General features: G+C 37.2%; 2 protein-coding genes across 3 annotated transcripts in view; both read left to right on the top strand.

The window, feature by feature from the left end:
* LOC130265005 (transient receptor potential cation channel subfamily M member 6-like) overlaps window positions 1-10,269 on the top strand; it is a 55,484-nt gene extending 45,215 nt beyond the window's left edge. Inside the window, exons 22-27 of one of the 2 annotated variants that reach the window (XM_056513724.1) lie at window positions 576-750; window positions 2,315-2,429; window positions 4,129-4,328; window positions 6,596-6,728; window positions 8,338-9,137; window positions 9,238-9,364. In XM_056513724.1, the coding sequence (XP_056369699.1) occupies window positions 576-750; window positions 2,315-2,429; window positions 4,129-4,328; window positions 6,596-6,728; window positions 8,338-9,137; window positions 9,238-9,281 (1,467 nt within the window). In that variant the 3' untranslated portion in view covers window positions 9,282-9,364. Of the gene's footprint in view, window positions 1-575; window positions 751-2,314; window positions 2,430-4,128; window positions 4,329-6,595; window positions 6,729-8,337; window positions 9,138-9,237; window positions 9,365-10,160 lie in introns of those variants that run through there. The other variant, XM_056513725.1, reaches the window with a different exon arrangement.
* Window positions 10,270-10,946: 677 nt separating this feature from the next.
* Window positions 10,947-15,881, top strand: part of LOC130265006 (transient receptor potential cation channel subfamily M member 6-like) — a 29,961-nt gene continuing 25,026 nt past the window's right edge. The window contains exons 1-5 of the mRNA XM_056513730.1: window positions 10,947-11,032; window positions 11,154-11,280; window positions 12,167-12,264; window positions 13,466-13,524; window positions 15,038-15,063. The gene's annotated coding sequence lies outside the window, so the exon portion shown is untranslated. The remainder of the gene's footprint in view (window positions 11,033-11,153; window positions 11,281-12,166; window positions 12,265-13,465; window positions 13,525-15,037; window positions 15,064-15,881) is intronic.

Consider the following 15,881-nt stretch of genomic DNA (forward strand, 5'->3'; position numbering starts at 1 on the left):
CTGTTTCATTATTATTTCACTTTTTGATTCAAATAATTATATCCCAGTGTATCTGGGAAAATTTCTCTGAAATAAAATTTAATTTTATTTCTCTTTTGCTGTAAGAACTGCTGCTGAGCTGTCTAGTCTTGGGGGATATGTGAAGATTCCTACTGAATTTGCCTCAGTTACTGAGAACTCTTTTCTTAATATATTTATAGTCTGTCTTTCATGGTAATTGTTTAGGAGGCAAAATAATTTTCACCACTGTTCCTTGCTCTCAGATTGAAAAAACACCACTAAGCAAAATCACTATTGTAAGATCTCTGCATTTTTTATATCTTGCTTAAGATCTAAGAAGGAAATGTGAAGCAAGTAGGACTTGTGGCTTTTTTGTTCTAGGATGATTTTAACATCTATAAAATGCTTATGTAGTCCAGGTCATAGAAATAAAATATTTTTATTTCTTCCAGCATATTAGATTATTACCCCTGGTTTTATATTCTGATTTGTAAAAACAAACTCTTCCCTAAAATGAATGTCTCTTTTACATAAAATTAGCACAACTAATTCTTTTACATAAACATCTCTTCCAGACAGGAAACATGTTCTATATTGTGATCATGATGGCCATAGTCCTGCTGAGTTTTGGGGTGTCACGAAAGGCAATTCTTTCACCAGAGGAGCCTCCTTCTTGGACACTGGCACGAGATATTGTGTTTCAGCCCTACTGGATGATGTTTGGTGAAGTCTATGCTGGAGAAATAGATGGTAGGTAATTTTCAGAATATAGCTCAACAGCCTAAATTAAGTATGTGCAGAAGCAAATCTACTTTGATCTCTTGAGTTTTGACTGCCTATTGAGTCTGTTCTTTCCTAGCAGTTCTGGCTCCAGTATGTGTGTCAGTAATGAGTAATACTGCATGAATGAAGTTGAAAATATGAGTTTCTTTGTTAAAAATAAAGATTAAACTCTAAACCCTTTAAATTTAGTGTTTCAAATTAAATATACTGCAAATATCAGGGCAAAGCACATAGGAACTAATACTAAGCTACTTCCTAGTCATGAGATCTGCTAGTGAAACAAATTTCCAATTAAATGAATCCAAAGCTGCTGATCTCTTGGAGAAAAGACTATAAAGCTGCCTTTAAGGAGGAAAGAATAAAGGAGGAAAAGAAAGGAGAAATAAGTTACCTGGCTCCATTCTTAAACAGATAAACCATGTGCACATAGGAGTAATAGAACCAATTAATGTAAATAGGAAAAATCATGTATCTTGATTATGGCTTTGACCTTGTTTCAGTAAGAGGGAGGAGCCAGACACTCCAGAGGTATTTAAGCATTACAGGTGTAAGGCACTCTCATGGTGCTGACTGAAGGTATAAGTAAAAAAAAAAAGTCCCTAAAATAGAAAAGTAGGTATGCAAATAGAAGTATATATTTGAGGTAAATAGTTCAGCATAGACCAATTTATTATTAAAGTAATCTACCCTGTTGCATCCCTTATTACTGCTGAAACAGTCACACATATTTTGGTTATATAAACAAAATTCTTTTAATGAAAGCATACTGTTAAGTTTCCCAGTTTAATCCATTTAATCACTTAATAGTTCTAAATATTTTCAAATTTGACACTTCCCAAATAAAGCTGTGATTTCTCTAGTGACTCTTTATCCTGAAGAATATGTCCTGAATATAGGGCTTGTGCTTTATAAGAATGTTTCAAAGTTTCCTCAAAAGAGTTAAATTTGCTTAGAAATCAAAAAGATTGGAATGTATTGATTTGACAATTTAAAAACATTAAAAGAGATTCCCTAATTTCCACTATTTGTTGCTTTATGTCACAAATGTTCATAGCCATACATCCTTTTGCACATGAGGTAATGTACTTTCAAATTGTGTGTGAAGCTCTGTACTCCAGTACAGATAAAGCAGCCTTCGAGCTGTATCCTTTTCACAATGGAGTCTGTGATGCTCTTGCCTTAAGGATCAAAGATTTGGATTTCAGCTTGCTCAGGTAAAAGCCATCCCACAAATACATTTCAGCTGCATCATATTTCCCCTTAAAAAAGAGTGGGATGACTGGTGTAAGAACTGATATGTATGAAGTGATGTCTGCATCTTCTGAACAATGGTGACTAGGTTGGTAGTAGCATGTAGAGGTCTCAGTTCTCTTTTAGGTGGAGGTTGATCTTTAGTTTGGCAATTTAGTGATGCATCTCTCTGAAATTGGTGAGGACTGTTTCTTGCTGGGAAAAATGAGAAGCACAGGTCACGGTTGTGCTCTATTCTGGTTTCTGTGCTACCCATGTTCTGTATGTTCTTAATTTGTAGTTTGTGAAACCAATGAAGACTGTCCTCCTGGATCCTTTCTCACACCATTTCTGCAAGCTGTCTACCTTTTTGTGCAATACATCATCATGGTCAACTTGCTCATTGCATTCTTTAAGTAGGTACCTTGGCATATTGTTGCAAAAGCAACTTATGTATGTCCTGCCAACATTTCATAAAAGATTTTCACCTAAAATGCCCCAGAAAGGGCACATTGATGGTGGTGGTTCTATCCCATCTGCAATGGGGGTAAGTCAAATAAAGGAAAGAGTGGTGCTAGCAAAATGGTGCAAGGAAAGGGGTAGTGAGAAGACAGATAAACTCATTCGCTACTTAAAAAGAATCTGACTCTGTGAAAGCAGACAATTTCTCCTGGCAAAAAACCCAGCTTTAAATCATCTCTGAAGTAATTTTCCCTTCCTAAAAGTTTTTGGTTTTGTTTTTGCTTTTTTTTTTTTTTGTGCTAACGGCCAATATAACATTTATCATAGTGTTAGCCAAGTTTTAAACCAGCAGATAAGTGGCAGGTGTTCAAGCGAAGAGGATAATGACTGTTGGAGTATGCTTTACCTTTAGGAAATAATTTGAAAATTCTTACTTACTTAATGCAATCTCATATGTTCTAGACTGAAATCTAACTATACTGTTTCCAACAATTTACCTTTTTATGTGTGCTGCCACAGCAGAAAGGATCTTTATAGTAATTCTATAGTAATTCGTAGTAATTTATCAGGGTCTTTATAGTAATTCTAACCCTTCACATTTTAACATGAAGCCATTGTAATGGATCAAATTCTGTAAAATATTAGTAAAGAGCAGCCTAACCCAAGCAGTTATTTACTTTTTTCTTTAGTTCTAGCATTTCTGGGGAAGAAGATATTAAAAAAATTAAAAATATTAAATTAATAATAATATTAAAATATTTCAAAATAATAAAATAATTCATTAATATACAAAAAACCTGACCTATCGAAACTCATTCTACTTCTACTTTCAGCAAGAAATCTATTTCCTGGAATTGTGTCAGGGAATCAAGCTATTATTTTATACACTATGTATTATTTTACATGTGTGAAATTGTTAATTTGAATTATTTCTGGAATTAAATCTTCAGTAATGATGATATGGTAAATCTTCTGCATAGTGATTTGATTGTTCCAGAAGTGGAGCCAAAAATTGGTGGGTATGAGAAGCACATTTAATTATGCTTTCAGTAGGAAAGCTGATGTTTTTGTGATTATAGGCTGGGTGTGTGTGCACCTGAGTGACAGTGCACCTGAAATGACAGTACTGGAAACCACAACATTTCTTTCCTGTTCTTTCATAGTAGATACAGAAAATTACTCAGTGCAGCCATGTTTAATAATTTCACAGCTCCAATGAATATTCTGCAGAAGAATGGCTCAAGTAGCTGCAGCAAATATATTTTTAGGGAGAGTTCACAAAGCTATTTTGTTACAGTCTTCCCTTTGTCTGACACCTACTTTTAATCCAGACCAAAGGCAAACAATGCTGAATTATCAGGCATAAATTAAAATTTAAATAGCAAGTCATGTCAGTGGCATCTTTTGCCCAACTCCCATTAGTGTGAATGAGAATTGGATCTCCAAGTCTGTTAGTCAGCTTTGAAGATCTCGTTTTCAGTGCAGTAGCTGCAGGCACATGCTGCTTTGTTAAATGAGAGCTGATTTACCTCACTGGAGGAATGGGACCAGTGTCAGATTAGATCTGTAGACAAGTGTCTTGTGCTATATTTGGAGTATTCCTCACGAGTGTTTTACCCTCCTTCCCCTGTCCCTCTGTGGCTCTCTCCTCAGCAATGTTTATTTTGATTTGAAATCCATATCGAACAAGCTCTGGAAGTACAACCGCTACCGCTACATCATGACCTACCGTGAGAAGCCCTGGCTGCCTCCACCCTTCATCCTCCTGAGTCACTTTGGGCTTCTGGTGAAATGCATCTTCCACCACCAGCCCCCAAATGAGTTGGACCAAGAGGAAGGCGATGTTGGACTAAGTAAGCTGGGAACTAAAAGCAGTAAAAAAACCAGTAGTTCATCATCTCTCCCATCACTGTGGGGTTGAGTAAAAAAAAAAAAAAAAGAAAAAGAAAAAGGGAATGCTTTGCTTTGTGTTTGGCCATTGCTGTGCTACGTTCCATGCTTCAGTCAAGATACCTCACAATCTGAGCTGAAACAAAGAGACAGCAACTTATTCTGTAGAACAAAATAATTTCTTATTTTAAAAGACATTAAGAAGTGCCAAAGGTACAAATTCCTGTATGTTTGCCATGAAAAGACCAATCATTCCCTTATCATTAGCTGGGGAAAGTATCTGCAGAGCCCAAGAGCATAGGAGATGCAGTGATGGCAGATGCAGAGAGGGAGCATGGGAGCTTCCTTGCTGCTTCCATCCCTTTGTGTGCTGGCTTGTCACTGCATCTTACCTTCTTCACTTTTTCCAGCCTGGTCTTCTTCATGCCAGGTTTTTCCTAATGCCTCCTTAAGGTGATGCCAGTTCCATGTCCCACTGTCACCAGCTCTGCCAGGAATAGCCTGAGCTGCTGTGGGAAGGTGACCTCAAGATATTGGGATTAAAATGAATACTCAGTAGTGGGGCTTTTTGGTGGGTGTGAGGCAGGGAAATGGAGAAGAGGTGACTTCAAAAATATTTTAAAAAAATTGGGAAGCATAGGTATACATAGTATCATACAGCCTCATCCTTTTTGATGCAACACACACCCTTGATAGTGGGTAATAGAGGTGCAGATCCTGGGTGGGTTATAGTTCACTTTTCTCTGCTGAACATGAATCTCTGAAGATATCTGGAATGCTCACAGGTACTTAGAGAGGTCAATAACACGCTTACCTAATCAGTGCTGAACTGCTCTACTGCTGCTGCCTGGTTCAGCTTCCCCATCATGATTGGATACCCCAGCATGCCTTTGAAGTGTCATTGATTGTTTTATGTGCTTATTTTATTGCTTATTTTATGATAGTGTAAGTCAATGGCATAGCATAGAGGGTGTCTTGTAGGGAGCATTAGACTAAAGGACAACTGAAACTCTGCTTAGGGCTTCTAAAAATCCTTTCACAGAAGAGAGCTCATGGTTTTCTTACATTACTTACTTACATTACAGGAGAATTCTTTTCTGCTTAGGCACCTCTGGGCACTGTTTCTATACACTTATGCTTGATAGCTTTCTCTTACTTTAGTTTTGGTATTGTTATAATGAACTGGTTTTCATGAGTACCCAGAGCCACCCTGTGGAAATTCAATACTGAAAGAGAGACTAAAATTTTGGAAGGAAGGAACACAGGTCAAATAGGGGAGAAAAGTTCCTGGAAGGTGATCAAATCTCATTAGGAGTGAGAAAGGGAACCCCAGAACACTGTGGGGGTTTACTGCTGAGCTGTGTGTTGCAGCTGAGTACTACATCCTTGTAGAAAACACAGCCTTGTTGCTTGGAATAGGCACCTCTCTAGCAAGTACAGTGAGGACTTTGGTACATAAAAGGGGACAGAAAAGAGGAGCTTGGAAAATGTGGAGTTTGAAATAGAAAGCAGATTTCCATCATATGCATTTCATTGTACTGCCTTGTAATGGAGCTGTTCTCTCAGAAGTCTTGGTGTGCAAGAAGAATAACACCACAAGCAGCCCAAGTTTTACAATTTTAAACTTCTGAATGCTTTTTTCCCCAATAATCTTGGGATGGGAGATCTTAATGTTTTATACATACAAGCTTTTATTAAGGATATATGAATGTTTTTACATATGGGCATATTAGCCAATTAGATTAAAAAAAAAAAACAAAAACAAAGCTTTGCAGCTTTGAACACCTGAATGGACTGTAATTGTTATAAGTAACTAGCTCTAGATGAATGCCTAGGCCAAACTGCAGTGAAATTTTTGTCAGGTTTACATATTCATCTCTGTCTTGTGAGTGACACATGTATAACAAAATAAAGGAAAAAATGCATCTTTGTGAGCAGCCATTCAGATATTTTTGAGGTTTCAGGTATTTTTGAGGCTTTAAAGGGGAGTGTACTGTAATTTTTGCCTATGTGGTTTTGTTCCCTATGTTAGGAAAGACACATTTTCCTGTATATGAGTCTTTATACTCAAACCCAAATTAATGCAGTTAGGCCTGTATAATTCTTGCCAAGGGAGGGAGTATAAACATGTTTTTTGACCTTTTTTTTTTCTCTTTTTTAACTCATGCATCATAATAAATGATTGCAATTATTAGCATGCTTCATACTTATTCCTACCTCTTTTGTTCAGAGCTTTACCTGAGTGATGAGGAGTTAAAGAAACTCCATGACTTTGAGGAACAGTGTGTAGAAGAATATTTTCATGAAAAGAATGAAAACCTGAGTTCCAGTGGCAGTGAAAGGATCCGTTTGACCACAGAAAGGTGTGTTTTAATGTATATTTATGTTCTTTGTATAAATTTGTCATACAAAAATACTTTGATAAGTTAATGCTTTTGGAGCTGGTTATGGCCACTGCAAACGTGCATGGGCTGTGTTAATTTGATGGAAATGTGTCTGTTTCTGTAACTGCACCTGTTGAGGTGTATGGATCCGGATCTGTCTGGGAAGCCTTGCTGACAGAATCACATCCCCAGACGAGTGCAGTGTGCACATGGTTAAAGGGGTACAGTGAGGTGTTGCTCATTTTCACTTGTGCAGACCAGGCAGCACTTTAAAATCAAGCCAGAGAACAGCATACAATATGTAATTGTATTTAAAAGCTTAGAAGTGTAGGTACACTGTATTGTTTGTGGTCGAGTATAATTGCTGTTTACAGAAACAACCAGAAAACCATAGTAGCATTATTTGAATGTAGTGTCTTGGTTTACACAATGTCAAGACACAACTACCAAAAGGGTTTCAAAACAATCAGTATTAACCTAATTTGGCTTTCTATTAAAATCAATGGCAAATTGCCATTAAGTTTAATGGAAAGAGTTTAAAAAATAGACACTATAAAAAGGTCTTACTGAATGCCAGCACTGTTTTCATCTAACAAATATATTTTGCCTAGAGAAAGCATAATCTTATTTTCTGCACGTTAAAGTTAAACACAGAAACAAAATAAACATCCCCTGTAAAAGAAATTAAATAAGTAGCTTTGTTCAGAAACTGCAGAATTGATAACTTTGAGAAGGTTTCATTTACTGGGTAAATATGGGTCTGGAAAGGAATTTTTTTCTGAGTGCAAGTGAAACACTCTCAGCAGCATTGCAAGAAATTAATTTAGATGAATAAATTGTTCTGGAACACTCATCCTTGATTTTATTCAGCTGTGGCTCAATACTACATATTTTAGTTACTCTTTGACAAAGGAAAGAAATGACTACTGCATATTGCCTGCAGCTAGCTTGTCATCGTCTTAGTGGTAAAGTACCACAGAGTATCTTCAGGAAATATGAAGACAATGATTTGGTTAAAATGATGTAATTCCAGACCAAGAAATTTCTGGAGTTTTCACTAGGGATTTGAGGATAATAAAAAAAACTTTGTTTTTTTTTGGCAGTTGAATTGTACCTGCATCCATAAGATGCATAGAATTTGCTTCCAGATAGCAAATATGTTCAAATATTTCTCAGCAGTCTCTGGTATTTGAAAAATGTAGGATTAAAGAATACCTGGCAGTTTGTGTGAGCCTTATCTTTCTCATGCCTGCACAAGAAATGTAAAATGCAGGATATCCAGCTGACAGGAAGCATACTTCATGTGCTGCCATCAATAGTTTAGTAGTTCTATAGCAATGAATTGCTATTAGTAAGAAGACAACAATTTTTAAAATAGGTATTCCTTGAGCAAAAAGTCTGTTTCCTGAAGAAACCCACCGGCAGTTTGGCTGAGTTTTGTCAAATACAGATATTAATGGGAATGTAAGTCACCAATTTAAAAAAAAAAGCCTATTTGAAATGTTTTAATAGTTTCTTTCATTATCTCGCAAACAGATGTAAAGATGTATGTTTTGGTATTTTAGTTATGTTTCCTTTTTCTACCTAGAGTGGAAGAGATGTTTCAACAGCTTAAAGAAGTTCATGAGAAGGTATTTTATATCAAGGAGTCTTTGCTGTCTCTGGACAGCCAGCTAGGTCATTTGCAAGACCTGTCTGCCCTGACAGTGGACATCCTGAAAGTGCTTTCAGCTGTAGATACCTTAAAGGTGGAAGAAGCCTTACTGGCTGATACGAAACATCAAGCTAGGAAGCTGCCCCATAGCTGGAGCAATGCATTCTATTCCAAGACCTTGAGCAGCCTGGAGGGCTTGTATGACAAGAAGGACCACTATTACAGCATGCCACCCTCCCTCTTACGGAGCTTGGTAAAAACACAGTCTCCATCAGTGTGCAAACTCTTGAACCCTGAGGGTAACAGGGTGGTAGAAGACAGCTCTCAAAAGGCAGAAATAGAAACAGACACGCTCACTTCAGGAGTATCCTCTGAGACTAAGTCGACACCTAGGTATGGGCAGTTTTTGCTGGTGCCCCCTGACCATCAGGGAGGGTCTTTTTCTGAGGATGTCACCTTAAATTTGTCCTTTTTGAATACTGCTGCCAAGTACAGGGATGTAGCATTCAGAGATGACCTGCAAAATAGCATTGTGGTTCAGCAAAACCTGCCAGGTATCAGCTTCCTTGGAAAAGAGACAAAGGGTTATCAATGGAACCAGAGAGACTTTGTTATTCATTTGCCATCAGAGAAGATTAATGCTGCAGAAGCTGTGCATCCTCTTGATCTCCAGCTACCACTGGATATTGGAGAACGTGCAGCATCCCCCTGCCATGACAGAGAAGAAACTGAAGGTGGTTATGTGAACTGGGGATTCTCTGAAGGTGATGAGAAAGGAGTTTTCATCTCAGATCCAAAGAACAAAGCCCTGTACCTACATTCCTCCTATGACAGGGACAACAACTGCCAGAATAATCCTGCCACGCGTGTCCAGTTAAGTGATTCGAAGTCCTTCTCCTACAGCTCTGTAAAATCATGTCACAGCAGCAGCATCTCTCAGAACAGGCTGAAGCGAAGCATCTCCTGGATCAGCCCTCTCTGGAGGGACTGGAGTTTCTGCAGAAGCAACAGCTTACCATCGCCTAAGAAAGGGAGATCAGGGAAAATCTGCAAGCCTGTAGGCGGTAATTATAAAACATTAAACCTATACAGTATCTTTTACTGGTGAGCCCAAGACATTACAAAACTGTTTGCAGAAGGGGTATTAGATGCAGTGGAGGATAGTAGCAGAGAGTCCAGAGTTACTCTTTAACTTTCTTTGTGTGGGTCTGGCTGTTGGGAATATCTGAAATGTGCTTGGAATTCAAGCTGCAGCATACCTGTGTGTCAGCCACCCTGTCTGCCCCATCTCATGGAATCTCTGTGTCTGTGGCTACACAGCCAAGTGGCAGGAGGATTGTGCTTACTCTGGGAAAGTCTCTTGCTCTGAGCATGAAAGGACAGATTGCAGCCACCAACACATACTACAGGATCCCATAGAGATACATTAGCAGTATTAGAGATGGGTGCATGGAGAATGAAAAGGCATACATTTCTGTAGTCAGTTTAAACACCTCACTGTCTACCATCAAGTCTGCTTACCAAGCACTAAAATATATCAGACCCCAGCTTTAATTATGAATAGCATGAGATGATGGATAACTTTAGTTGTTTTATATCTTTTGATGGTGTACATTTTGCATGGAACTGCTCGAGTACTGAGTTTGGATGTCTTTGTCAGATTGGTTTAGACATCTGCCAATTTCAGTCCTATCAGATTTTACCTTAGTAAATGGAAACTCTGTAGCTTAATGATGTCTTCTGACTCTTCCCTGCAGAATCTCTAGGATCCTCGGAGCTACACCACAGTGAGGCAACAAAAGCAAAACAGCAAAACAGAAACAGAAAATCTGGAAGAGGAAAGAGGAATCAAAAACCTCTTCAGGTGCCGGTATGAGCAGATTGAAGAGAATTGTATATCTCAAAATTGTTTTTTTCATTCCTTAAGAGCAGTTCTGCAGCATGGCTTAATTGAAAATGTATACATTTAAAATGTATACTGCACACAAACTGCAGTATCTCCTGTGTATATCTAGCTTTGGTTCAATTTTACTTTTTTTTTTGAATGTGTGGGATTTCTGTTCTGAATTTGTTGACATCCAGGGACTTTGGTATACTGTTTTTGTGGTGATTCACAAGCATCAATCAGTCCCTACATTTTAGCTGTCAGGAGAACCTGTGAAGGCTTCATGTGATTTAGGGTAGACTGAAGCAGTGACCATAGCCAGGGGGTATACAACTGTACTCAAGCAACACAAGACTCATTATGTTGTCTCCTGGCTGCAAGAATTTCATAGACTTTTCTCTGAATCCATCAAACATTTAGCACATTGCAGAAAGTATTTTGATTGTGTATATGTATGGGGCAACTTTTGCAATTGTGTCTATGTGTTCGTAAATAAAAATCTATTCCTAGAGCTATAAAGACATTTAATGAATACTGAAGACTGGTTTGTTTACATAAGGTTCCAGATCAGCAAAGGATCTTGGACTCAAACTTTGAAATCTAGTATCTCTGAAGGTATTAGGTCTCAAAGTTCAAATACCTTCAGATAGTGTGAGACCTTTCATCCGTAGTACTTGCTAGACAAAACCAACAGGTCTTCTGCAGTTTGTGACAAAATTGTGAAAATCTGTTTCTCAGCTGGAGGTGCATTCATTCATTGGCATTCCAGAGATGCTCTGAAAGGCCACTTCATATGTTGTCAGAGGAACTGTGGAGATGCTAGCCATCCTGTAAATTCAGTATTGTTTTGTCTGTGTCTTGGCAGGTGATTAGAGTGGATGATTGTCCCCAGCACACTCAAGTGAACTCAGAGCCTGCAGAGATCAATGTCTGGAATGAGGAAGAGAAACACAGCAAGAATTGGCTCACCGTGTCTAATTTCAGTCAGCTAAGTATGTTACAAGTTGCAAACAGTGAATTTCAGAACAGCTTTTAAAAAAAGCAGTAAACAGAATTTAAAAAGTCAAAGGGTTATCCACCATTTTCACCTCATGGCATAGTTTTTATAGAATTATAATTAGTTTTTCTTTGTTGTTTGATGCAACACTGAAGAGGCAAAAGAGTCATAGATTGGATGGAAGATCAGGTGAATCTTTTTGGGACTACTGCCTGTCTTCCACTGAAGATAGCTGAGTGCTAATCCTCAGTAGTAAGTAGCAGCCAAGGAGAATGGTGTCTTTGTCTCCTCTCCTAAGTGTCTTCTAAAGTGGCATTCTGGATAATTGCAAAAAAAAAGTAATAATTTTTCAGGACATTTACCCTCACAGACAGTGCTGTGATACTGTATTTGTTGGCAGATCCTCTGCCTGCATTATTCATTTCTCATTGCTCAGAAACACATCCTCCAAAGGGAAGAAATGAATTCTGTGTTGTCTCTTCTGGAGTGAAAAGGAATGACATTCTTACTTTTCATTTAGCAATTCTCCATCTCTTTCATTCTCAGAAATTCTATGCATTATTCATCCCATCTTTCAAGTTTGCTGTGATGTGGCTCCCTGGTTTCATCCCGTGAGCTGCTGGGAGAAGCACCAGACAGTGCTGTGGCTCAGCACCACGTGGTCTGAGGAGGGCTGTGCTCCAAAGTCTGCTGAAAAAAGTGGAAATAGTCTGTTTAACCCCATGAAATTCTGTCATTGTTTTTTTAACCCATTACACATTTACTGGGACAATACTGGTATATAGGTGTTTATTTTATAACACTGCATAGCTACTTAGTTTATAGTGATAGACCTGTTCATTTACCCTCTAGAAATAGCTGACAACTTCTCCTCTGACTAGGTTTGGAACGTCTCTATTACAAGCACCAGAAAATTAAAAATCCAGATGTTGGTAGACATACCATACCATTCTGTGATTACCTGAAGCATTCTCAACAGGTAAGACCCAGGATTATGCATCCTAGTCTGTAATTTTGGATGAGCCCAGAGTTGCTCTACAGTCATCATTGGATTTCCAATACAGTTTCTTTGACATTACATACGTCTTTGAGCAGTGTTGTCTGCTGGCACAGTGTATGTGTGGAAGCAAAGGAATTATTTAACAGCTGCTAACACTCTACTAAGATTATTGAAATAGGACATTAAATTATTGAATTTTAGAGTTGTTCTGAGTATGGGTATGAACTTAGTGAATAAAAAATTCATTGTATACCAGTGGTTTAGAAAGCCCTCTTGATAGTAGCAGGGAGCAAAGCAAGGGGGTGTGTAGGAAGCTTTTGTTAAAGACTTTCCAATCTTCAAAGCCAACTACAAGTTCAGATATGAGAGAAATTTAAAAGAAAATTAAAATTGACTTAAGTTTCAGGATAAATTGAAAGTTGAATTTTAGTTGATTGATCTTTAAACTTAATGATCCTTGATTTTTTTTTATTTTTCATTTTTTATTTTTATTTTTATTTTTTATATTTTTCAAATTTTTAAATTTAATTTGTGTGTGTGTGTGTGTATGTATGTATGTGTGTGTGTGTGTGTTGAGGGTTGAAACTGGTCGACTACTATTCAGAAGAAAAATTAGGAGGACCTGGCTGGCCCATTTTTGTTCTCATAGGCTTGAAGTTTAAAAGATCATTTGAATATTTCTTTGAATATAAGACCTGGAAAATATGTGATCTAAATATCCCCAAAAGATGCTCAGTGTGTCACATTCTGTTCCAGGGCTTTTCAGTGAATTTATTTTCAACAACAGTAAGGGTTATACCTACACTGGAATTTTCCAACATGAAGAAAGTTCTCTAATACTGTCCTTATTAGAAGATATTTTACAAGCTCTGTGACTGTATTGAGATATATGTGGTGGCCTGAGATTTAATTCAAATGTCTGGAGACAACATGGACAGAGCATGGAAAGAGCAAATTAGTTGCATTTTAGTGTAGATATGGCAGTGATTCACCTGCCTCTCAGGGTCATTATTCATGTTTACAATAATAATAATAAATAATAAAAATACAATAATACAATACAATAATAATAATAATAATAAAAACTGTTCTCAAGGTTGTAGCTTCTTGAGCTGTGCAATATGTATATGATAAAGATGTGCATATTTTACCAGTAAAAGTACCTCTCTTTTTTTTTTAGGATTTCAGTAATAACATATTTGGAAACACCAAGAAAAACAATCTGAACAGGAATTCCTCGTATGTATTGTTAGTATGTTAAGATACTCATCACAGGTTTTCAGAAAGAGATGCCTGTAGGGTCTGCAGCTTTCCATTTCAGTTCTGCAATGTACTTAGGATGACAAATGCCTGAGAAGTGGAGAGTTAATGTCAGTTTGTTGAAGTTTCTTAAGGAAATCATGTTAACAGAGATAAAGGAGATCCTCTTAAACAAAACGTGATTTTAGTTGGAATAGACATCCTTTCTAATTCTAACAATAATCGAATTTTCTAATTCAGCCACTAAGGTCAGAGTTGGACTTCATGATTTACAAGGTCTTTTCCAACCTTAATAATTCTATGATTCTGTGGTGATCCTGTGACCATAGCATCCTTAATTAGCCATTTTTCCAATCTAGTCTGCATTAAAAGTTGTATTTGCTTTTGCTGTACAATTGCATGTTTTATTTTTTAATAATTGTATCTCCTGGAAACTTCTATTACTGACTGATTCATCTCTCTTGTACATTTACTAGATATTTAGCTCAGTTTTCTTCATGCATTTACAGAAGTTATTAAGTTGTGATTACATTTAGTGACAGTATAGTGGTTTCAAAAATGGTTTCCATTTTCTTGTGAGGTTTTTAATTTTTCCCAGATTGATTAATCATTATCATAATATTCGTAGTACTTTTGCTACATGCAGTGCTGTCTTTATGTTCCTTTTCCTTTTGTCTCCTGTTTTCACTGTTTTCATCAACTTCTTCTGGATCTCTCTCTCTCTCTCCTTTTTTTTAAAATTTTTTTTTCCAGCACTGCACAGGTAATAAGTAGAAGATACTAAAAAAGTGTTACATCGCATGTGATTTCACCATGGGGAGAGGAAGAAAAACCATGTTTTTGGGGGTTTTGTGCATAATGTAGGGAGTGGGATTGAGTGTTCTGCTGCTGTGTGTTTGGAGTTTTTAGGATTTTTTTCTTTTTTTACATCCCATCATTTATAGGCAGTAGGCAAACTGCACACTTACCAGCAGGGTGTAGGGGCTGTTGAGTGTCCTGAATCTGTCACTTAGTCTGTTTTCTTCAGTGGGGTATCTCTGTTCTGTAACAAAGACTACTTTAATGTTGCAGTCTTTTTGCATCCAGACTCTTTAATCCAAAGAATCGCCAATTTAAAAAGTATGTTTTTGTACAAGCTGTGGTAATTACCCAAGTAACTGTTAATACATCTCAGCATTGACTCAAAAATGAACAGCTGTGTATGTGATTGAAAGCTCTGTAACTGATACTGTTATTGCAGTGTAAAATACATGAATAGCAGTGCAGACTCAAGAGCAGCTCAACATAAAGCAGAGAAGGAAAATTTTGGAAAAATATGCCCGTTTTTTAGTACCTGAAGATTGCTGATGGTTGTTTTGAACAAGTTTGCACTGAGGGTTATTTTGCTTTATGATTGCCGAATCACATCTCTTTACATGTGATCCATGTGTACCAGTGTTAGCTTAATGACAGAAATGTTGGATTAAAATATCAAATATTTGCTTTTAAACAGATTGAGAACTCCAGAGGAAACTGACAGTAAGTTTTTCATTGCTTGTCACTCATTTTAATTCCCATCTGCAATTCTCATGCTGACAATTCTGAAGTAGAAAATCCAAAAAGAAGTTAATTTAATGTAGTTGAGGATTATAGTGCAGATATTGTTTCATGTGTTAGTGACTAATTTTCACTTTAAAGTGAAAGATTTTTTAATGAGAAATATGTTTTTCTTCTAATAACTGCATAATCTTAAAAGAGAAGAATTATTTTTTACTCTAGTCTGCCCAGTAATGTTGTCCTTTCAGCAGAAAGAAACTCTTTAAGGTGCTGCTGCTTTGATCCCTGACAGTCAAGTGATCTCCTGGGTTAAACCAGGGTGTATGTCTGAAGATAGATTATGATACAGGATTTTTAATGTGTGCTTGAGTTTTCAAATTGTAATTATGTGTAATAACTCTCTTTGTGTTATTTACCTGGAATTTTGAAATATGTGAATGACTAAATTTATTATAAAGTGTCAAATGAAGAAATTCAAGGTTTTAGTGAGGAATCACTTTGTTCCTCAAAAGCAGAGTGCTAGTGTTTTGTTTTAGTCCATCTAAGTTTTCTTTGCATGAGTCCTAGCTGTAAGAGGCTGAGCAGCTGGGCACCTATCCCTTTTGAGATTAGTTGTGGTGCGGAATGAGTTGCTCCTGGTCTTATCTCCAAGTGCTGCTCTTTTCAGATCCATTTCTGCACAAAACACTGCAGTGCTGAAGCATTCTGCTGCAAGGACAGTGAGCAGTAAGGCTGCTTTCTAGAGCACACCATTCTTTTGATTAAAATCCAGTTTTGCCATTCTCAAAAGGCCTCTTTTA

This window comes from Oenanthe melanoleuca, chromosome Z, assembly GCF_029582105.1.
Source record: "Oenanthe melanoleuca isolate GR-GAL-2019-014 chromosome Z, OMel1.0, whole genome shotgun sequence".
Lineage (NCBI taxonomy): Eukaryota > Metazoa > Chordata > Aves > Passeriformes > Muscicapidae > Oenanthe > Oenanthe melanoleuca.